Source organism: Notothenia rossii, assembly GCF_949606895.1.
Source record: "Notothenia rossii genome assembly, chromosome: 10".
Classification (NCBI taxonomy): domain Eukaryota; kingdom Metazoa; phylum Chordata; class Actinopteri; order Perciformes; family Nototheniidae; genus Notothenia; species Notothenia rossii.
Window position 1 is genome coordinate 41,310,034 of NC_136908.1, and position 23,798 is coordinate 41,333,831.

At 42.3% G+C, this 23,798-nt stretch overlaps 1 protein-coding gene across 2 annotated transcripts in view; it reads right to left on the bottom strand.

Annotated features, from left to right (window-relative positions):
* ipo8 (importin 8) overlaps positions 1–23,787 on the bottom strand; it is a 42,137-nt gene extending 18,350 nt beyond the window's left edge. For both annotated transcript variants that reach the window (XM_079654936.1, XM_079654935.1), the window contains exons 1-12: positions 23,565–23,787; positions 23,163–23,321; positions 21,953–22,109; positions 19,806–19,895; positions 19,158–19,252; positions 18,978–19,062; positions 18,629–18,763; positions 11,912–12,011; positions 7,274–7,350; positions 2,976–3,092; positions 2,776–2,865; positions 2,234–2,399 (exon numbers count right to left, since the gene is read on the bottom strand). In XM_079654936.1, the coding sequence (XP_079511062.1) occupies positions 2,234–2,399; positions 2,776–2,865; positions 2,976–3,092; positions 7,274–7,350; positions 11,912–12,011; positions 18,629–18,763; positions 18,978–19,062; positions 19,158–19,252; positions 19,806–19,895; positions 21,953–22,109; positions 23,163–23,308 (1,258 nt within the window). In that variant the 5' untranslated portion in view covers positions 23,309–23,321; positions 23,565–23,787. The remainder of the gene's footprint in view (positions 1–2,233; positions 2,400–2,775; positions 2,866–2,975; positions 3,093–7,273; positions 7,351–11,911; positions 12,012–18,628; positions 18,764–18,977; positions 19,063–19,157; positions 19,253–19,805; positions 19,896–21,952; positions 22,110–23,162; positions 23,322–23,564) is intronic.
* Between the last annotated feature and the right edge of the window lie 11 nt (positions 23,788–23,798).

Genomic DNA, 23,798 nt, shown 5'->3' on the forward strand with positions numbered 1-23,798 from the left:
GGGGAGAGCGGCCAGTGTAACGTATTAATAAACATGGATCCCAATGCTAGTTTCGACACAGAAGACACAGAAGAAGTTGAACATGAATATTCGAATGCATATGACGGACCACAACCTTATAATTATGAGCCTGCTAGGTGTCCAAGAGACCAGGAGCAGCCAAGGATTAGAAGAAATAACGGCCATCAGAGAGAAATTGAGCTGTGGTGTGAGGAGAACCAGTGGAAAACTGGGCAGCTATCTTGGTGAATGACCGGCGTTAGCTACAGAATGTTAGCTAACGTCACATCACAACATTGTAAAGTTAGCTATCATATATCAGGCGAAAACTAAAGTAGCATTGATAATATAGTAACGTTACTGGCAGGACTGTTGATACTGATCCATAACAGAAACTAATGCGCAAGTATCAGCCGTATCTCGCGTTACCTAATGCAACTCCACACTACGGTGCTGTGTACCGGAGGAGAGACGCGAGATACGGCTGATACTTGACGATCTGGCGGAGAAAGGTTGTGGAGCCTCCGTTGATATGCCGTTGTAAATGGCTTGATGGAAAGCAGGTGTGTAGTCGGGGAGGGTGCACAGCTGATTGCAGCAGGTGAGTGGAGGTTGAGCCGGGAGCCAGGAGTGACAGCCACCACGCCCACACAAACAACACAGACAGGGGGAAACAAACAAACACAAAGGAGACGGCTGGAGCAGTACAGCCACCACAGCGTTACCTAATGCAACTCCACACTACGACTTACGGTGCCGTGTACCGGAGGGGAGAGAGAGAGAGCAGCGAAGGGGGGGGGGGAGAGAGAAGTAATACGGTTTCCTGATAAAGCTGTGGAGAGTATTTGCTGCAGGGAGGTGGATGCACAACGCACCCAGGAACGAACGCTAGCTCCGGTCCTTTTTACTGTGGACTCGATGTCCTGACAGGCTGGTATTTGTGCAACCTGCACAAACACAATACTGCACCATGATTACAAATGGTGAAATACAATGTAAAACTACAGAAAAATAGCAGCTCCTTAAAACACAACCGCTCTACTCAACGCAACTCTACTATACCCGCGGTCAGAGAGCGGAGATGTGTCCCCTGCGTGATGTAATATGACATGTTTGACGTATGACCTTAAAAAAAAGCCGTTTTTAAGAGCAGAGCTCAAAATTGCTCCTTTCCCTCTGAATTCCTGCCCTTATGTCTCGTAAAACATATAAAATCCTGCATTCACTTTTTTAATTGTAATTTTCAAGCAAGTTTAAGCATAAATGTAGAAAAAATAAAAACCTGCAAGATCCTCTTTAAACTAATAGGATAGTTATGCTTATTATTATTTTTGAAAAATAGTAGAAGTAATAGAAGTAAACTAAAACTTGAAGTACTTAAGGCAGGGATGGACTGGCCATCTGTTCAGGACCATCACAGAACCAGCAGCCATAAATTTATGTTTTTTTTCCTTTAAACATCATCATTTATGTTGCACACTGACAGAGGACGACATCACTAATATAAACATGTAGTGCTTACTCGCCAAGTTAAGACATCTCTGATAATATTATGAGTGCAGATTATTGTGTTGTGACTCCGCTGCTATGGACCTCCATGCGCAGTGCTGCCGGAGTGCACCAGAACAACCCCGGACTTTGTTTCAGAGGAAAAATATTATTTGTGGTTCACAAGGGGCCATACATACTGTATGGCTTTTCTATGTGATCAAGTCCAGGCACAGGGTAATTTTATATGTAATGGTATACACAGATGAAGGTTGGATTGAGCAGTGGGAAGGCTTGTGTTTTTTTACCAGGGCAAGAGAGGAGGTAAAAGCTGCTGTTCATTGAGCTTGATTTGTGTTGAAAAGAGTATAAACTGCAAACACGATCTTCCTCTCTGGACATTGGATTTAATCCCTGCTTAAGATATAGATCTAGCCATCTATATATATTATAACATATACAGGCCCTTTAAGCGATGCAATGCAGCTGAAGCAATATACTGTATGTTGACCCTCTCCTTGCTTTTTGCCTTTATGATATTGAAGGCTAACCACTTCCTGACTCAGATTGACTGATCTCTCTTGGTCACATACACTTTTTATATTACTCATATTTATCCAGTAGTTTGCTTCATCCTTTCAATTACTTGACCTTTTTTTCTTTATAGAATCTTAGAGCAGTAAAAGCTGATTGAAGCGGTAAGGTGGTTAGTTAAACAAAAAAATAAGTATATGCCTCCAATGACCTTGTTCCTGGTTGCTGACCAGGGTCTGCAGAGCAATGGCGGCTTCAACCTTGACAGGCATCTCTTTGTCCTCAATCAGATCCTGTTTGACCAATTCCACAGCGTTCCTCAGTAAGAGCTCATCTTGAAAACGCAAAGGGCTGAAGGAGTGAAGCACCCAGCATGACTGGCAGGACACAGCAAAGGAGCAAACATTAGTGCAACAAACAGTCTTCAAATATTATATTCCAATAGTGAAGAGGCACACACCATTAACACCAGAAGATCAAACAAACCAATTGTAAGTGACAGCACTGAGAGGGTTTGTAGTGTCAGCTACAGTTCAAACATTAAACAGATGTCAGTTGTAGTGTAAGAGCAGAGCTTAAGAGTCAGAGAATAGGATCTATGGTCTGGTTACAGTACCTAATCAGCCAGTGCTTGTATGTTCTGTATATAAACTATCCAGGTTAAAAGCATTCTCCATAGAACTGGTGTCTCTCTCGTATACCGTGAACAAAGAGATATAATCCCTGTGAAGAAATGAAGGGGGGTGCACTCACCCTGGCTCGAAGGTAACCCATAGGAGAGTTGAGCAGAGGGAAGACATAGTTCTGCAGCATCAGCTCCATCTGCTCCTTGTACCCCCGCTTCTGTAGGATGAGAAGCATACATACAGCACATCCAAAACAGAATTAACACACGAGAGGTGACGATCATTTTAATCACTAGCAAGGCTTAAAGGATCTGATGTAGGGCTGACCTTCAGTAAGAGCTCAGCCAGAGCTCCAATGCAGTGCAGGGCCCCGTCCTTCCTGCGGGGGTCGGCCGAGGGGTCCCTCAGTATCTGGTGGCAGAACTCCATCATCTGAGGAAGAACCTGCCAAAAGGAAGTGCAAAGGTCACATGGAGGAAAGGCTGATGCAGTCATTAGAGGTTTCTCAATACTGTAATTTCCCCTCCTCGACTCCTTTCCTCAACTCCTATCCTCGAGACCTAGTCCCGTCCACAGGAATGCGAGCGGAGGACTGAGGAGGGGAACCAAGGAGAGGAGGGGAAGCAGCAGGCGGGTAGAGAAATGAGAACTCCTCCCCTCTGAGCGGTCATTTTAAAGAGACGTCCATTAATGATGACAGGAGGCACAGCAGCCCTCTTTCTGATGGACAGATGTGTTCATGACCACTTATATATTTACTTTTAATTAATTGACAGTGCGATATAATGAGACAATAACAGGCTACAGATACGGACATATACACACACATATATTTATATAAATATATACAATTTCAGAATCAAAACAAGTATGAGAGCACTCGCATAATAACGTAACACAATCAGAGACTGGATATATATACCCCCCCCCCCCCCCAAGAACAAACCAACTGAGACCCGTCTGTCCGCCGCATCTACGCATTGTACAACACACACACCTACACACTGTGGTACAGTGCATAGGTGTGTGCGTTGTACAGTCTGCACCACACACACACCTACACTGTACCACACACACCTACAGCTCCTAAAGCATAATCAGGCTACAGCCGTTGTGTATTTTATTATGTGAAGCACTAAATGGTCTTAGAAAAATATCGACTCTTTGTTTGTAGATATCTACTAAACTACAGTATACAAATACAGAGAGTAATGTAGGCCTGTTATACTGAGTGATATATATTTTACACACTGCTCTGCTTTCTGCACGGACCTCACAGCTGTTCTCACTGTAAACATCGCGTCGCCGTTCAAGCGGTTACAAAAATAATATCCAGGGGATGCATGCAGAGCTGTCATTGGCTGAGATAAGTCCGGCTGTGCGTAACGCTTCCACCGTTCCCGGAAATGCATCCGTGGAGGAGCCGTAGAGGACCCATTAGTGTCTCCTCGGTTAGAGCTCCTCCAGAGAGCCCCCTCGATGCTCGACGCTCGGTCCTCAATGTGCATTTAGAGAAATGAGATGTCCTTCAACATGGCACGCTGAAATCCATTTCCGGGTCACAACCGGAGGACCAAGGAGTCGAGGAGTCGAGGAGGGGACATTAGAGTATTGAGAAACCTCTATTGATCCGGTATTGGACATTTCAAAGTCAACTTTAATGTCAATCTTTCAGTTTGTGTGTACACTACAGACAGAGATCAAAATAACGTTTCCAACAATCCCGAATATAAAAATACAAATATGTATACAAATATGTTTTAAAATTTAAATATTAGATGGGTTTCACTGTAATAGAAATATACATTTAATGCGTTTTGCTTATTCTCTCTATTCAAGAGACAAAAAATGCCTCACCTGTGTGTTAGTCACCCCCTGGAAAGACCAACACTGGATAGATATGTGGGCTTGAATCCACATCACTGACATCAGCAATGAGGAAAGTTTCACTATACAATGAGGATGCCTGTGACGGAGCGATGTGAGACATCAACTGACCTGACTTAAGCATTTCACACCTTCCTCTGAGTTCTTCGCAGTGCCCTATCCAAAGGCTGATTCACTGGGCCCTGATGCTCCAGTATTATAATTTAGACATTTGTCATATCAAGGGGGGGAGTAATGTGGTGGCAGATGCATTAGGCGCTTTCACACCGGAGTACTTTTCCCAGGAATAGTTCCAATAGTTTCTGGGATTTTGCGTTCCCACCAAAAAGATCTGGAACTAGAGCTTTTTTTTTGCTAACCTTTTCACCCCCATATAGTCCCTGCTAGAGAGCAGGGACTTTCCTGGGGAGAAAAAGGTTCCAATTTCTGATTGGCTGGGCGAATTGCAAACCACGCCCCGTAAAACTCTGAAAAGTTTTTGTGAAGCCGCCATTTTATTTGCTCGCATTAGCATTATTAGCATTAGCCCATCGTACCAACGGAGAGAGACTAACTTATGGCAACACAAAAGAAAACATGGGAGCGGTGGAGTAATGAGGAGGTGTCGGCGCTTCTGGCGATTTACTCGGAAGGCTTCAGTAACACAACTCCGGGGACTTCCGGAGGGTGGCAGTATACGCCGTGAAGTTGTTTGCGGCCTGCCAGTAAACCCAAAGCAGAAGAAGAAGAAGAAGAAGAAGTGACGTCAGCGACTCCGTCAGGGACTTATTCCGGTGTGAACATGGTTTTCTAGATAGTTCCAGGAAATAAAGGTTTCGGGAACTATTCCTGGGAAAAGTACTTGGTGTGAAAGCGCCAAATAGCCGCGTTCACACAGAGTACTTTTCAACCGTACTTTTCGCGTTTAGTTCTGTTAGTACCTCTGATGTCGCGTTCACACCAAAAAAATAACTAAGTGCCGGGAACTTTTCACCCCATTTTTAGCGCCTGCTGAGAGCAGGTACTCTCCTGGGGAAAAAAAGTACCACAGTTCTGATTGGCTGGGCGATTGCAAACCACGCCCCGTAAAACTCTGAAATATTTTGTAGATCCGCCATTTTTTTTGCTCGCTATATTAGCCCAGCGCACCAACGGAGAGAGTATTTTGTTGTGAAAAGCAGTTATGGCAAGCATCAATAAAGCATCGGATCGGTGGAGTGATGAGGAGGTGTCGGCGCTTCTGGCAATTTACTCCGAGGACATGACCCAGGAGCTGCTACTGAAGCCAGTACCCAACGCTAAAATGTTCGACCGTTGCTCGGCTAAATTACTCGAACTGGCCTTTGATGCTGAACCAGCTTTGCGATTATAGCATTCGACTGGTGGCGGCTCTGGATTTGTGTCGAAGGCCTAGTTCGCTCAGGCTTCAATAACCCAGTTACAAAGCTGTATAACTTGAGCACAAACAGCACAACTTCAGTCGACTCAGTCTCCATCATGTCTGAGGTCGGATGTAAACAGACGCCTGTAATCGCGGGAAGTTTTACTTCTTCTTCTCTTGGTTTTTTAGCGGATTGCAAACAACTTTAAGGTGCATACCGCCACCTACTGAACTCGCCATGAAGTGGTTTGTTGCCTGCCAGTAAACCCAAAGCAGAAGAAGAAGAAGTGACGTCAGCGGCTCATTTGCATAATCTTCAGTGACATTTCTGATTTATATAAATAAATGTGCCGTTGTTATTGCGGAAATCCCTCTTTTTTGTTTGTCATAACCGGTCAAACTTGCTCGCCTAAAGCTTCCACTGGAGAAGGGGGGCTTAGCTGTTCCTAACATTAAACTATATCAACTCTCATGTCTCTGCAGATATATTACAGACTGGTTTAAAGAAGACCCAGAGTCTATATGGCTTAATATTGAGGCAGACCCGATAAGCCTGATACATCTGAAAAATGTTATATTTACTTACAGGAAGTGGATTGGTTCAGCTGTTAAAGGCAACTTTCTTTTACAGACTACCCTTAACGTTTGGAGATTAACTAGGGAGATGGAGGGGATGGAAGGCACTACATCCCCGCTGACGCCCCTGTACTCTAATCCAGACTTCCCCTCTGCTCTGGAGCATAACTCTTTCTCTTTATGGTCTGGTAAAGGCATAAAGACACTGGAAGACAGTGTGGAAAATGGCTAAATTGTGACCTTTGATAAGTTAAAAGATAGTCACAAAATCCCAGCCTCTCATTTGTATTTTGGTACTTGCAATTACACAGCTTTTGTATATCCAGACTCAATTTTTTAAAATTATTTCGTGAAATCTTCTCATTAGAACAAATACTTAACACAATTAATAACACGGTTCTATGGGTCACTCTCCAGGATAATGTAAGATAAAACATTGCGTTTTACTAAAGTATGTGTCGGAGGAATCCCCAAATGTTACACAGTGGATAAGTAGTGTGTTAGAGTTCCTGCCTCTTGAAGCCCTCAGCTTTTATTTAAGAGATGAACCATTTCAGTTTCATAAAGTTTGGAGTCCTTTTCCCACTTATTTAGGACCTGAGTTCCAACAAACTATAACAGCAGGGCTCTGTGGTCTGGCATGGGGACAATAGATGTTTTGTCTTTTGTATTAATGATATTATTTTAATATCTATACATTCTTGTATAATGTGGTAAACATTTGTTTCATCTATTGATGATTGGTTTCAGTTGGGTTAATGTTGTGCATGTAAATGTGTTCAGATCTAAAGCAGCTCCTCACCTCCTTCCTCTTGCGAGCAGCTTTACACAGGAAGCTCTGGGCAGCAGTGGCTGGTAGGGCATGGTCATCATAGAGGTCTGCAACAGACAAAAATACACTCAAAAAGAATCGGAAGAAAGAATGCGTTCAAAAACCTGGTGGACATCCTTCCTCCACCATTACATATAACTGAAATGAATTAGCTGAAAGTATACACAAATATATACATACTCACCGGCCACTTTATTAGGTACACTTAATTATTTTTGGCATAGACTCAACAAGGCGCTGGAAACATCCCTCAGAGATTCTGGTTCATATTCAAATTATAGCATCATGCAGTTGCTGCAGATTTGTCGGCTGCACATCCATGATGTGAATCTCTTGTTCCACCACATCCCAAATGTGCTGTATAGGATTTAGATCTGGGGCTCTTTGAGTAGAGTGAACTCATTGTCACGTTAAATAAACCAGTTGGAGATGATTTGAGCTGTGTGACATGGCGCGTAATCCTGCTGATCTACACTGTGGTCATAAAGGGATGGACATGGTCAGCAAAAAAACTCAGGTAGGCTGTGGTATTTAAACCATGCTCAATTGTTACAAAGGGAAACAAAGTATGCCAAGAAAATATCCCCCACACTATTACACCACCACCCCCAGCCTGAACCGTTGGCACAAGGCAGGACGGATCCATGCTCTCATGTTGTTTACGACACATTGTGACCCTACCGTCCGAATGTCCCAGCAGAAATTATGACTCTTCAGACCAGGCAACATCTTTCCAATCTTCTATTGTCCAGTTATGTTGAGCCCGTTGAATTGTAGCCTCAGTTTCCTGTTCTTATCTGACAGGAGGGGCACCCGGTGGGGTCTTCTGCTGCTGTAGCCTATCTGCTTCAGGGTTCCACGTGTTGTGTTCAGAGATGGTCTTCTGCATACCTTGATTGTAACGATTAGTTATTGGAGTTACTGTTGCCTTTCTATCATCTTGAACCAGTCCATTCTCCTCTGACCTCTGGCATCAACAAGGCATTTTGTCCCAGAGGACTGCCGCTCACTGGATATTTTCTCTCTTTCGGACCATTCTCTGTAATCCCTAGAGATGGATGTGAAAACCCCATCAGATCAGCAGATTCTGACATACGCAGACCAGTCCGTCTGTCATCAACAACCATGCTACGTTCAAAGCAGTGACGTGCAGTGAGGTTCATGGCTGGTGAGGCACTGACTCTTTCAGAGTCAGATTTACAAATATTATATTTTGACCTTAAATCGGAATATTCTGTTATTTTCAAAAGCTTTTTCAGTCTGATGTTTCGATACATTTTAAACAGACCGTTCAACTAAAGGATACCCAAAATCTAAATATTGGATTGTTCTTCTTAGTAAGATCCCATTTTCATTACAATTGTGGTCTTACCTTGACTTGAAGATGAAGTCCATTTGCCTATCCTTCTGGACAACAATCTTTATTACTTTTTTGTAAAGTCCTCCTTATCTTCCTCTAGTTTCAAAAGTGTAGCTTTGTTGTTTGCGTCTACCGTCTCTGTGTAGAATACCATTAGCAACAAGAACCTGTGGGCTCACGTGCGCCCCTTTCAGTGCGGCAGAGGATATGGCTGCCTCCCCTGGTGCTTTTTCATTGCCGTTGTATGATGAGACCAGCGAGCTTAAATATCATCAGCTCTCAGGGACAAAATAAACCACCACCTACCCTTAGCCAGCACTGAATCACCCTTAACACCGGACATATACTTAGAGTGCTTCTCTCCTATAGAACTAAACCAACTAAATTCAATTATTTCATTCTAAAGCATCTACCTGTACCTTAGACCCTGTTCCATCTAAGCTGTTCAAGGAAATTGCACCCCTAATTAATACACCCGAATTAAATATGATGAATATATCTTTACTGTCAGACTATGTTCCACAGTCATTTAAACTTAAGTGGCTGTAATTAAACCTATTATACAAAATAAAAAAACTTGATCCTGAGGTTATGGCCATCTACAGGCCAATATCAAACATTCCCTCTCAAAAATCCTTGAAAAAGCAGTGGCCTCACAATTGTGTGCATTTTTAAATATAAATTGTTTATTTGAGAAATTCTATGCAGGTTTTAGAAAACATCATAGCACAGAGACAGCACTGGTTAAAGTCACAAATGACCTGCTTTGTGCATCTGATAATGGACTTGCCTCTATCCTCGTTCTGTTAGATCCGAGTGCTGCCTTTGACACTATTGACCATAACATACTACTCCAAAGATTAGAGTTTTTGATAGGTATAAGGGGAACTGCACTAAGCTGGTTCAGGTCTTATCTATCAAAACGGTCTCAGTTTGTATCTGTCAACGATGAATCCTCATTACAAACTACAGTCAGTCATGGAGTACCGCAAGGGTCTGTACTTGGACCCATCCTGTTGATCATATATATGCTACCATTGGGCAATATCATAAGGATTAACTCCATCAATTTTCATTGTTATGCAGATGATACACAATTGTATCTATCAATTAAACCAGATGTACAATTTCTATTCGTAAAACTGCAAGAATGCCTCACAGGCATAAAGACATGGATGACCAGCAACTTTCTATTATTAAACTCAGACAAAAAACATAAGTCATTATACTAGGCCCCCAGCACCTTCGGAACGAACTGTCCAACAATATAATTTCTTCGGATGGTATTACCTTAACCTCCAGCACCACAGTAAAAAAATCTTGGTGTTATTTTTGACAAGGATTTGTCTTTTAAATCCCATATAAAGCAAATTTCAAGGACTGCCTACTTCCATCTACGGAATATTGCAAAAATGAGGCACATTCTAAATCACAACAATGCAGAAACACTAATCCATGCTTTTAGCACCTCCAAGATGGATTATTGCAATTCCCTTTTATCAGGCCGTCTAAACTCATCATTAAAGACCCTTCAATTCGAACAAAATGCTGCAGCACAGGTTTTAACAGGAACGAAAAAGATGGACCACATCACTCCTGTTTTAGCAGCATTGCATTAAGTCCAGGATTGATTTTAAAATACTTTTACTCACATACAAAAGTGCTAAATGGTCAGGGACCATCCTACCTACAGGAGCTTTTAATCTCCTATTGCCCCTCTAGGGCATTAAGATCCCTGTCCGTTGGTGGTTCCCAGAGTCCACAAAAAAAGGTCAGGTGCTAGAGCTTTCGGCTACCAAGCCCCGTTCCTCTGGAATCAACTTCCAGGGACGATTAGGGAGGCAGACAGTGTCCACACATTTAAGAGTAGGTTAAAGACTTTCCTTTTTAGTACAGCATACAGTTAGGACTGGTTTTAAACCCCCTTTTATACATCCTCGACCCTTTGTTTTATGAAATTGTATTTATTGTACTCTAGCTGTATTTGTGTCATTGTGTTATGTTCCTTTTTTAAATTAGTATTTTCACATTGATCTTGTAACATACGTTTGTTGTTTTTTACATTGTTTTACATTGCCAATTGTGTTTGTTGACTTGTGAAGCCCTCTGAGGTGATTTTGGGCTATAAAAATAAACTTAAATTGAATGTAATAAAGGGATCTAAAAACATTACATTTGGGACATACTGTGAGATGGTAACAGGCATGCGCTTAGTGCCCGCGCTCCAGACAGTTTCTGTGGGTTGATGCATCTGAGATGAGGCAGATCTCATCTGTGCACCACCTTACCCCACAGAAACTTGCTGGAGCGCACTCACAAAATAAGTGCCCGCGCGGGGTCCAGCCAGTTTCTGTAGGGTTACGTGAGGCCGGGCTCGTCCCTGCCTCACTTGTCATCGCTCCCATGCAGTTGTAGCGGAGCTCTGCAAATTTGACGATTTTGTACTATAAAAAGCAATTGGAATAATACAGAAATCACATTTACAACACAGATCAGTGGAGACATTTTATTATTATTATTATTTAGTTTTTCTGTAGTTTTTTTCCCATTACATTGGAGTATGATGGCTCTGCCTCCCCTGACTGCACGTCGCTGGTTCAAAGTCACTTAAATCACCTTTCTTCCCCGTTCTGATGCTCTGTTTATACTTCACCAGGTCGTCTTCACCATGTCTACATGACTAAATGCATTAAGTTGCTGCCCTGTGATTGGCTGATTAGATATTTGCATTACGAGCAGTTGAACAGGTGTACCTAATAAAGTGGCCAGTGAGTATACATATACATTTTCATACATACAAACAGTATATTTAGGTATATGTATATACGCAAACATACTATATACGCATACATAAATACATTATTAACATATTATTTGTGTGCGTTTATTGTGGAAATGATGAAGAATGACATCCATAGCCCACATTCTGGTGACTTTAAGCCACAATATACAAGTCATATTATCATACTAATCTGAAGCCTATGATAGAATACATTAGTATAACAATACAATCCAACACATTCTATTAAATAACTTGCTGGCTCATAGTAAAGGATGAAGGTTTATTAAATGCTTGTTCCTCTCTCCTCCCATGCTTCCCTTACATTTCCCGTCGGCAGCACTGACGTGGTGAGAGGAACGGAGGCAAACTGGGAATTGGGAAAGGCTATGGTGTTGCCGGTTAGCCAACCACTCTTGCATACTGGTTTTGATAGTATAATATCACAACGGAATGTTGCAGTACTCACTGAACTTCATGCGGATGTACTCATAAGGGTCTTCCTGCCAAAGCTTCTCATCCTCATCTTTGTAACACATCAGTGGAAAAATGACCTCCTGGCATATTGTCTGTAAGAGAGGATGATCTTCATAAGCTCAGGAGGAGTATTACATGGGCTTAAAAACAACAAACAATACCAAGGAGAAAAATCAATCACAAAGATGGATGAACATTTGTATTCCTATGCCCACCTTTAATGTAACGTGGACAGAGATGTGAATTTATGAGGTTTGTTCAGTTCTGATTCTTAAGCATATAAAAAAAAAACTTTAAATTAGAGCTGCGAGCAGCATTTAGCGGGCCCTCGCTCTCCCACGGGAGTCAAGGTAACTGGCGGGTAAAGTTTCCATGCCAACCCTCAGCTAAGGTAGATTGTCCCTCCCGCAAGTGTCAATGGCCAACAGCTCATGGGTTCATAATGACGTAAACACTCCCGACTGCTGAATGGTCAGAGGGAATCGTCACAATTCTTCGGCGAGCCAGTCTCCAAGCGTCGCATAAGCACCATTTTTAAAAACAGACAAGCTACCGTCAACAAATCCATAAAGAAATGGCAGCAACAACAAAACGCGCCATGGTCGTTTGACGAGGTACAGACATTACTCCATCTCGTTGCGGATGAAAAAATACAGCGAAACGACGCCTGGACTCGGCAACGACAGGGACAGTTGAAATAAATAAACATTGCAGTCAATGTGCCAGTTAGCCAAGAGGCTATTTTCAATCTATAACTCCTGGACAGATGCTAAAAACATAGTGTTGGGCAGCGATGAGAATGAATAGATTTTTTGGGTGGTTAATAGTGGTTTCATACTTGTACTGGCCTGTGAGAAGTTGTTATACAGTAAGTGATGTGAGAGAGGACAATATAATGCATGTACACCATATCTATAGTACCTGTCAAAGGTTTGGACACATCTTCTCATTCAAAGGTTTTTATTTATTTGAATATTTTTCTACATTGTAGATTAATACTGAATACATCACAACTATAAAATAACACATTACTACAATTATGTAGTAAACAAAAAAGTGTTAAAGAATCCAGAATATGATTTATATTTTAGATTCTTCAAAGTAGCCCCCTTTTGCCTTGATGACAGCTTTGCACACTCTTGGCTTCTCTCAGACCCCATTTACACGGGAACGTTTACGCACTGCATGCGCTTTCAAAAAAGTCTTCCGTTCACACGCATTGGGCTCAATTAACGTGTTCGTTCACACGAGACCGCTGGAAACGCTGTAGTACATATGCCGGGCCTGTAATTGGCGCTGCTGACGCCGCAAAATACACCAAAAGCAGCGAAGAAGACCCGGAGCATGGTTGCCATGGTTGCCCTTCTGTTTATTCTCTGCGGTGAACGGCGTGCGCTACTGCTTTAAATCTCTCCGGTAGTCCAACAGCAGATGAAAAACACCTACCTCTCCGACCTCTTCCAAGGGACGAGGGAACCGTGCGGCAGAGTTTTCGTTAACATTTTTTTCGCCGGTCAACATGTCCGTTACATTTTAAATCTTCCAGACAAAATTAGAATGACTTACCTTCTTAATGTGTTTGAGGCCATCAGTTGTGTTGTGCAGAGTTAGTGCACAGTGGAAAGCCCTACTTGACTACTGTTGTAATCCATATTATGGCAAGAACAACTCAACTCAGTAAAGATAAATGACAGTCCATCATTACTTTAAGAAATGAAGGCCTGTCGATCCGGAACATTTCAAGAACTTTGAATGTGTCCTCAAGTGCAGTCGCAAAAAACATAGAATGCTATGATGAAACTGGCTCTCATGAGGACTCCCCGGGAAAGGAAGAGCAAGAGTTACCTCTGCTCAGAGGATAAATACATCAGAGTTACCAGACTCAGAAACCACACATTAAAGCACCTCAGATTAGAGCCCACATAAATGTTCACAGAGCTGAAGTAGCAGACAATCTCAGCATCCACCGTTCAGAGGAGACTGCGTGAATCAGGCCTTCATGGTCCAATCGCTGCAAAGGTCCACTACTGAGGATGAACAACAAGAAGAAGAGAATTGTTTGGGCCAAGAAACGCAAGGAATGGACATTAGACCAGTGAAATCTGGACTTTGGTCTGATGAGTCCAAATCTGAGTTTTTGGTTCCTGCCGCCGTGTCTTTGTGAGACGCAGGGAAGGTGAGCGGATTGTGTCTGCATGTGTGGTTCCACCCGTGAAGCATGGAGGAGGAAGTGTGATGGTGTAGGGGGGCTTTGCTGGTGACACTGTTGGTGATTTATTCAGCATGGCTACCACAACATTCTGCAGCGCCATGCCATCCCACCTGGTTTGCTCTTACTGGGAGCATCATTTGTTTTTCAACGCACAATGACCCCAAACACACCTCCAGGCTATGTAAGGGCTATTTGACTAAGAAGGAAAGTGATGGAGAGCTGCGTCAGAGGACCTGGCCTCCACAATCACCGGCCTCAACCCAATTGAGATGGTTTGGGATCAGTTGGACTGCAGAGTGAAGGAAAAGCAGCCAACAAGTGCTCAGCACCTCTGGGAAGTCCTTCAAGACGGTTGGAAAACTATTCCATTTGACGAACTCATGAAGCTGACTGAGAGAAGCCAAGAGTGTGCCAAGCTGTCAACAAGGCCCTCACACCAGATACTGACTGGTTTTCGGACCCCCCCAGACCCCCCCAATAAAGCAAAAATGCACGTTTCAGAGTGGCCTTTTATTGTGACCAGCCTAAGGCACACCTGTGCAATAATCATGCTGTCTAATCAGCATCTTGATATGCCACACCTGTGAGGTGGGATGGATTATCTCGGCAAAGGAGAAGTGCTCACTATCACAGATTTTTTCAGATTTGTGAACAATATTTGAGAGAAATGGTTTGGATCTTTGAGTTTATCTCATGAAAAATGGGAGCAAAAACAAAAGTGTTGCGTTTATATTTTTGTTCAGTGTAGAATAGATTTATACTGTGCAATTTTCAAAACTCACATTGGTTTCTCATACAGCATCTCTGTAAAGTATGTGTATTCACCGCTATTCACTCTGTCCTAAACGGCTTGTTGGAGCTCCTGCCCCCCCTCCCTGTGAGCCCAGTGTGCTCTGATTGGTCGGGAAGCTGAGCAGCTCCTCGCAGCTGTTTGAGCTGCTCCAGGAGAAGACAGGCTTTCCGTCTCGGCGATACAGGAGAACAAGCGAAACTCATCCTGAGCACACACAAACACTCACAGCTGAAGTAAAAACAATAAGTGTGGCTTGACATTGAGTAAGAAAAAGGTTTATAATGCTGAGAGAGTGAGAATGGGTCTGCGGAAAGCATTTATCCGCGATCCCAACGTAGTAGCCCGAAAAACTTTCACCCATTTAAACAGTCATGGTAGATACCTTGTTTGTTTTAAACATCATAAATACACAAATAGCAATGAATACTTACAGGTTGTGTACCCGAATCTCCCGCTGGTCCAAACAAAGTAGGAACAGCATCGTTATTCAGTGCCCTACGCTGTACATATCCGGCATGAATCACTGAAAGGTTTGGGAAGCTTTGTTTCGTGAAAGGCTGGCAGAGGGTGCGTCCATAGCTCTGGGCGAGGCTACTGGGTATCCCTACGTAGCGATACCCAGAAAGAAAACATTTGAAAATGAGAAATCTCCAACGAGGCGTTTTGGGGTGTACTTTGAGGGTTTGTGACTCTGCAGACCGTTTACATGCATAAAAACCTTCATAACACACAAGGGGAAGGGTAATAACCGGAAAAGCATGACATGGGACCTTTAAATCACGGTAACATTTGTTCATTTTGTTGTAGCTGTAGCCCCCTTGCCAGCGATTCTCTCTGACTATTTGGCAGTCGAGAGTGTTTACGTCACTAGTTTAGCATATTCAGCCTGGTTGTTGGCCCGGTAGGAACCTCGATTTTGGAGGGCCAGAAAAAAGGTGAAAAAGTAGCCCTGAGCCGGAACTACCTCTAGTGGAAAAGCAAAAAAAGCTTAAACCGTGCTACGAGCGGAAGTGGAAAAGCGCCATTTGTGTACCCCTGATCAGTCCATATCAGGGGGTCAACTCAATTTCATGGCGGGCCACATCAGCATTATGGTTGCACTAAAAGGGGCGGTTGTAACTTTAAGACTATATAAATATACATATATAATATATATAAAATAATGTATTACATTACATTATTGCCTCTGCATTGTATTATTATCGGTTTTGGTAATAACTTAAAGGTCCCATTTCATTGCCATTTCCACTGATCATAATTCCATTGTTGAGGTCTACTAGAATAGATTTATATTGTGCAATTTTCCAAAATCACTTTGGTTTCTCAAACAGCATCTCTGTAAACTACGTGTATTCACTGAATTTCACTCTCTGCCTTTAACGGCTCGTTGTAGCTCCAATAGCTACAGCCCCCACCCTCCCTGTGAGCACAGTGTGCTCCGATTGGTTGGTTCACGTTGTGAATCGCGCTGAGCTCCGTGGAGGTGTGGTTTCCTTCTTTAGCGATACACAGCCAAACTCACCCTGAGCACACACAAAGTCACAGCCGTAGTAAGAACAATAAGTGTGGCTTGATATTGATTAAGAAAAAGGTTGATAAACGCTGTGAGAATGGGTCTGCAGAGAGAATTTTGCCGCGATCCCAACTGTCTGTTATCAGCCTGCAGCCAGGGAGGAGAGATCAGCAGAGCTGCATGTACTGAGTGTGTGTGTGAGGAAGTCCGTGGATTGGTCAATTTGGACCAATCAGCGGGGGCTTAACATAACGGCTCCGCGGACGTAACGTAACGGCTCCACGGATTGGTCCATTTGGTTCCGGGATACGCATGACATCATGAGTTACCCGGAAGAATCAATGGACAGTGAAATATCTCCAACGAGGCATTTTGGGGAGGTATTTTCTGTGTTAGAGTTTTACTCGCTACAGTGTGTACTTTGAGGGTTTTGACTCTGCAGACCGTTTACATGCAGAAAAACCTTCATAACACATAAGGGGATGGGTAATAACCGGAAAAGCATGACATGGGACCTTTAATAAATAACTACATCTGAAAGCTCACCCCAAGATATTTTTCACTAAAGTTTTTAAAGTCAACCATGACCAATGTTTTGTCCTGAATGATGAAAGGCACAAGGTCTCCAGCTTCCCTGGGGTCAAACACCATCTCCTCTGTGCTTTTAACATTTGGGAGAATAAACATTTACATCTCTTCATAATAGTCAAGTAACTATCCTTTAAAAAAGATCAAGATAGAGGATTAACTGAGATTGAATGATGTGATCATTATGGTTATATCTTCTACACTAGTTTGTGTAGAAGGTCAAAAAGGAAAGAGGAACAGACACAGCTCTGGGGGTCTTCTGTGCTCAAGGTTCTAGTTTCTGTGAGAGTTCAACAACTGCTGACCGAAAAATAAGTGGTACCATCCAATAAGGAGAGGGCTTGTGGCAACATCTTATGGTAAAGTAATGGCAGCTCATAGTAAAATATAAAGTTAATGCTGATACTGAAATGCAAAACAACTTTTCAATATAATTATGCAGCATAACCATTTGTCAATTCTTAACCTGTTAAGCACTGAGCCTGTTTTTCAGGTCTCAGGCTCGAAAATTACATTCCCAGAACAAATGACCATATCTTCCCTTCTAAAAAAGGGGGAAATTAATAATCTTTTTTCTCAAAGTAATGAGTTGGATGTAGAAAAGTAAGAATCAATATACATGTTTTTTATTTTAAAGAAAATTCAGATTGAACATAGTAGAAAACTGTAAATTATAGTGTCCGTCCAAACATTCTTTTTTACTTATAGTGAAAACTAACCTTGGATGATGGTAAGGTAGACTACAAGTTTTAGGAATCCAAAGTACAACATATAATAAGTACCCTGTATCAAGATTGATGCAAAACAAGTGACATTTGACGTTTTTGGAGAGGTTTAGCAAAAATAACTCCACCTCTGAGGTGATTTGGGTGGACATGGGCGTTTTTACCGTTTTTCTGGAACCCATTGGTCGATTTTGATGATTGACATCTCTTTTTAACCGTTAGAGCCAATAGAATCGAAGGGGAATTTCCACATACACACCAACGTTATCAAAAAGCTAAACCTATCTCACGCTCTGAAATCTGAAACTGGAAAAGTAGGTTTATTGCTGATGGATTATCAGAAATCATTTCAAAGTGACACAGACACATCGGATTAAACTATGGACCTTCAGCAGCGTTTGTATCGTTTTAATGCCATTGAAGATCAATTTTGATCAGACAGCGACTAAGGTAAGACATATTGCCGTGTTTGCTACCTAGCGCCACATGTTTTGATGTCTGTTTTTGTTAATATTGTCGTGAGTTCTTATCATGGAGTGATGATATAAATACCTATCGATTCTGTGTATTCTCACGATGCAAATCAATATGTTGGATGTGCAGTTACGTAATAAGGGTGTTACACCGTGTTTTCTGTGCAAACGCGTTATTATTTTTCCGCTTGTGGCTAATTCAGAGGCTCAGCGTTAGCTTTGTGGGTTTTTTTGCAAAAAAAAGAAAAGAAGATCAGTTAGCTGAGTTTCTTCCCGTTACATTGATATGAAACATTCATAGTTTATTAAATATTAAGAAGCCCTCAGACGCTGTTTCCTGCAGATGACGCGTTTTTCCACCCGGGGGCGGGTCAATGGGGTTCAACAGGTTAATGACTGTCGTACCTGCATATGTGGTTTCATGTGTTTCCAGGTCAGTGAGTGTGACAGGCCCAGGTTGAGGTAGTTGAGGCACTGCTGCAGGACACGAGGGGTAACGTACTGCTTCTGCCTGTACTGGTCCACCACCTTCAGCAGGACCTGGACACGCAACACACACACAAATGTTGTTTGATGGACTATAACGTAAAGACACCATCAAATCCTGGATCAAACACTTGCAAAGAACTTTAAATTAACTTTTTTTAAATGTGTTACATAAATAAACGTGCCATACCTTGGTAAATAAATTGACACTGTGATATTGATAACTGAATTAAACTAAAATGTTTAAGTCTTAGGAACACATTCTTACCTGCTGTATGCCCATTGCGTATGTCTTTAAGAAAAAGTCTGCAAACTCGTTATACTCCTTTGTCACATTGCCAGGGCTTCCATACCTGTAAGTGACACAAGAAGCATTTGAGTTTATGTGACTGTCCCTCTGCTTACCAAAAATATGTCTTTAGTGAAGTGAGAGCAGGTCTGGACCCACCGTTCAAACAGTCTGGTGATGATGCGTAACGCCCACTTCTTACACTTCCACCATGCCAGATCAGGACGGTCGTCCTCATCCACCTCTAGGGTCTCCTAACACACACACTTCATTTTAGATATCCAGCATATAATAAGACTTCTCCTTATAATATGATAAGTTAGCATGTTGTAAAAGAAAGTTCCTTTTGATGTTAAAACAGGATTGATTGAGCTTCTACTGCCGACTGCAGCGGGAGGGGTCTGGGAGTAACCAACCATCTTTAGTGAGGTCAGAGTTACCTTGACCACAATTCTAGATGGTTAATCGTAGAGTCAGAGTAGACCTGTGTCACAAAGTCCATTGCCAGATCAGAAGCACACACATTTAAGTAATCTAAATACATATTTGAGAGGATTGCTGGGCTTCAAAATGGATGGCAGCATGGACACATCACTCTGTTTACCAGTGTCATCCACCTTGATCAAGCTTCAATTAAACCTTCAGTTTGCCAGACATCGGATCGCTCTCCAGTCTCCATCACAGTAAGTAAAACTACTAGTAGTACAAGTGGCTGTGTGTGTGTGTGTGTGTGTGTGTGTGTGTGTGTGTGTGTGTGTGTGTGTGTGTGTGTGTGTGTGTGTGTGTGTGTGTGTGTGTGTGTCTCACAGCTGGGACGCCTCGGTCCATTATCGCTCGAAGGATTTCCATCCACTGAGTCATCACTGTGTTGTTGATCAGCTGGAGAGGCAGCGAGTACTGTTGGACATCGACATCATTATCATCATCATCAGAAATGTTGTTGTTTGACCATCAGGGTCACCATAGCATTCCCAGTGCAGACTCTAAAATGTATCAATTATGAATTTGAGGGACACTTGTTCAGTTCTGACAGTGTGACAAATGAAGTTGATCTTAAAGGTCCCATTTCATGGCCATTTCCACTGATCATAATTCCATTGTTGAGGTCTACTAGAATAGATTTATATTGTGCAATTTTCCAAAATCACTTTGGTTTCTCATACAGCATAAACTACGTGTATTCACTGAATTTCACTCTCTGCCTTTAACGGCTCGTTGTAGCTCCAATAGCTACAGCCCCCACCCTCCCTGTGAGCACAGTGTGCTCTGATTGGTTGGTTCACGTTGTGAATCGCGCTGAGCTCCGTGGAGGTGTGGTTTCCTTGTTTAGCGATACACAGCGAAAAACAGCTAAACTCACCCTGACCACACACAAAGTCACAGCCGAAGTAAAAACAATAAGTGTGGCTTGATATTGAGTGAGAAAAAGGTTGATAAACGCTGTGAGAATGGGTCTGCAGAGAGAATTTCGCTGCGATCCCAACTGTCTGTTATCAGCCTGCAGCCAGGGAGGAGAGATCAGCAGAGCTGCATGCACTGAGTGTGTGTGTGAGGAAGTCCGTGGATTGGTCAATTCAGACAGGAAAATGTATTATTATTATGTACAGAGGATGTCAAAACTGAAGAAGCTGGCATGATTGATGAAAGGGTGGCCGACCTAATGATTATTCGAGATTATCCAGAATGAGAAGCCTTATTTTGTAGGTTGCTCGGATGTATTTCTTCGAGGGCTGTCAAAGTTAACGCATGTGATTAATCTCGAGGCTTTAATACGCACAATTTTTTTGTAGCTCAAATTAATCATAGTATCCAGTTTAGACGGTACCTCCCTCAGTATTTCCAGCACGCATTTTCACCTGGGAATTATCTAAGAGACAGGCACGTTAAACTAACAGGATGACTGAGGAGTTGGGTTGGGTACCGAAATCCGAATTTTCGATTCCATCGGTATCGTTTAGAAATGTTAGTTTCGGTTCTGCTTATCGGTGCATCTCGACGCTTTCTGTACTGTTACGGGTGTGGGGCGGGACGTGTAGCAAGCACAGTTGCAGGGTTTGGAAGCAAAACTCGGTTCTGAGTAAGAACAAATAACAATTGTCCGGGACCGGGATTAATAGTTGTGAGGACAGGAGGACCGCAGCTCTCTCTCTCCCTCTCTCTACACACACAGCGGCTCCGCTCCTTTCTTGTGTTCTTTCTTTAACACGTAATGAAGGTTATTAAGCGTTTTAGCTCCTGTGTTGTTAATATTGACAGCCATTTCCTCTATGAAGTAAACCAGCCTCCCTGTCTGTGTTCTCGTGCTGTCCTCCCCGGACTGTGAGACAGACTCGGAGGAGCACAGGGAAGTCAGTATTGTTTATGAAGCAGGGTATAGAAAGTACATTTTTTAAATGAAAATACTATTTATTTACTTTTACAAACAGTGAGCAGCTGGGCAGCTGTAGCATGTGTATTGCAGGTCATGTGTTGGACACAGACTGTATGGTTGGACTCACAGTGTCTCACAGGCAGGTTGCAGTGTAACTTTAGAGAAGACTGGGCCAATTGTACATTCTCAAACTGCACCACTTAGAACTAATTAAACAATGCAGCGATTATTTTTATATAATTTATTATCGATGTTTTGGTCAATACTAAACACTCCCCGAGACATTTTTGCTCAGAAAAACTCAAGTGAAAAGTAACAAATAAAATAATACAAATCTTGATCCATCTGCTTTTAGCATCTCATTCTTCCATACCTGCATTTGTCTTTCCACCAACAAAATATTAAACTACAAATAAATATGTTCCTTTTAAACTTGTGATTAATCCGATTAAATATTTTTATCTTTTGACAGCACTAATTTCTTCATAAAGATATTCCCAAGAACAGGTCTTAAGACATTACGCTTCTGAATCAAGTCAAGCTAAAAAAAAACACACATGAACACATGCACACGCACACACACCTGTACGAGAGCGTGAAAGGTCTTAAGGATCTGTTTCTGGATGAGGACAGAGAAGATGGTGGCGTCGGCCAGCAGCTGGCTGATGAGCTGCTGAATCCTCGGCAGAAAGATCTGCATTGCTGCCAACAATGGTTGCCTCTCATCCGCCTTCCTGTACCTGGAACATGTAGATATGCAAGTATGCACACAATCAATAATAGAATGGATCTCTTCTGCACATTTCATCTCCTGTTTATAACTTCTGCTCGTAACTTATTAAGATGTGCCTTCTCTAATCTGTTTTGTAGGGAGAGATTTTGAAGTTTTTTTTGCCATTGGGTGCTGCTGTTGTGCATACATGCTACTGTTGTGCAGCAACCCCACGGCTGTCTGAAGCCGGCTAGCATGGTGGTCATATTTACTGATTTGAATATGGTGCAACTGTCACAAAACCTATGTCCCCGGGGATTAATAAAGTATTTTCATTGATTGATTGTACAAAAAGTAATGTTTTAATAATTGTAATGGCAATAAAAATGCCTGATCGTAATGAGACTTGTGTGTTGCCAATTAATGCTGCTTGATTTGGGAAAAAGGTAACAAATATTTTGACTGATATTGTGATAGGTTCGTAAATTACCTTCTTTTTTTTTTTTTCCACACAATCATGGAAAAATATATTGAAATGGTGATGATGTACAAAATAAATGATTTTTTATTTCATACCTGCAAACTCACAAGATAAGCATTTTTGTAAATTGAGCATTCTGGTAAACTACAGACTTATTGAGCTAATTTCTTCTGTCTTTTTGCCTGCATAGACTTCTCAAAGTGCTTGTTGGTATTTGTTTCAGAGGAAAAATATTATTTGTGGTTCACAGGGGCCTTCGCAAGTCAGAAGGAGGACTTCTCCATCATCAGGAATCAGAATATGAAGTGCTAATGTAATAACCGAGCCTGTGTATAGAGTTCGCTGGTTATACTATAGCAGCAGCTGTTGTTTTTAACAGATCTAATGACTGGTCTTCCTAAAGGTATTCAAGAAGGATATTTGTATGTGGTGTTGAGGCTGGATTTTTATTAAAGAAATATTGGAAATAACAGAGTTCAGAGTCATTCTCCCAGCATGGGCGCCTCCTCCTTTAAACCTGTGATGTGAGGGCTAATGACTCCCCAGGAGGGTCCTTCTCAGCAGTGAGGTGATGCAGATGAAAATGAACAGCTTACTCACTCGTATGTTTTGACCAGCTGGTAGAGAGCCAGCAGGCTGCCGTACCAGCTGCCGCTGCTCTGAGACTGCAGGTACGCGCCGATCTTATCCACTATGGCTGTCCAGCGGCCGGGGAAGTCGTGTTTGATGACAACTCGCAGACACATGGTCAGCTGCGAACTGCGGACAGTGCATAAACATATGAAGTCAGTTATTGTATTAGTCAGGAGGAAAGTGTATTCTTTCAAAGCATACATTTCAGGTTCCCATTGTTATCTAAATATAAAACTAATCGCAATGGTTAAAACGATTTTATAGATTAACAGGCCTATCCATTACAAACACTACAGAAGAGATGCAGAAATGTGTGATGAATGACAAGTATGTGTGCTATATATGTGCGGCCATGTTTTGTCTATTTACCGTATTGACTCAGGACAGCGGATGATACCCTCCACTAGGTGGTCTCTGATTTGCTGCCGGTCGTTCTCGTGGATGTTGAAGGGAAAGACCACTTCCCCAGAGAGGGCTCCCTGTCCTGCCAGTACTGACTCACCATGTTCTTCAGGTAGATGGCCGCTACACACAGAGTCAGACAGAGTCAGAACCCTAACCTGTAAGGGGAGCTCAAAGAGCAGCAGAATATGTTTACGTTTT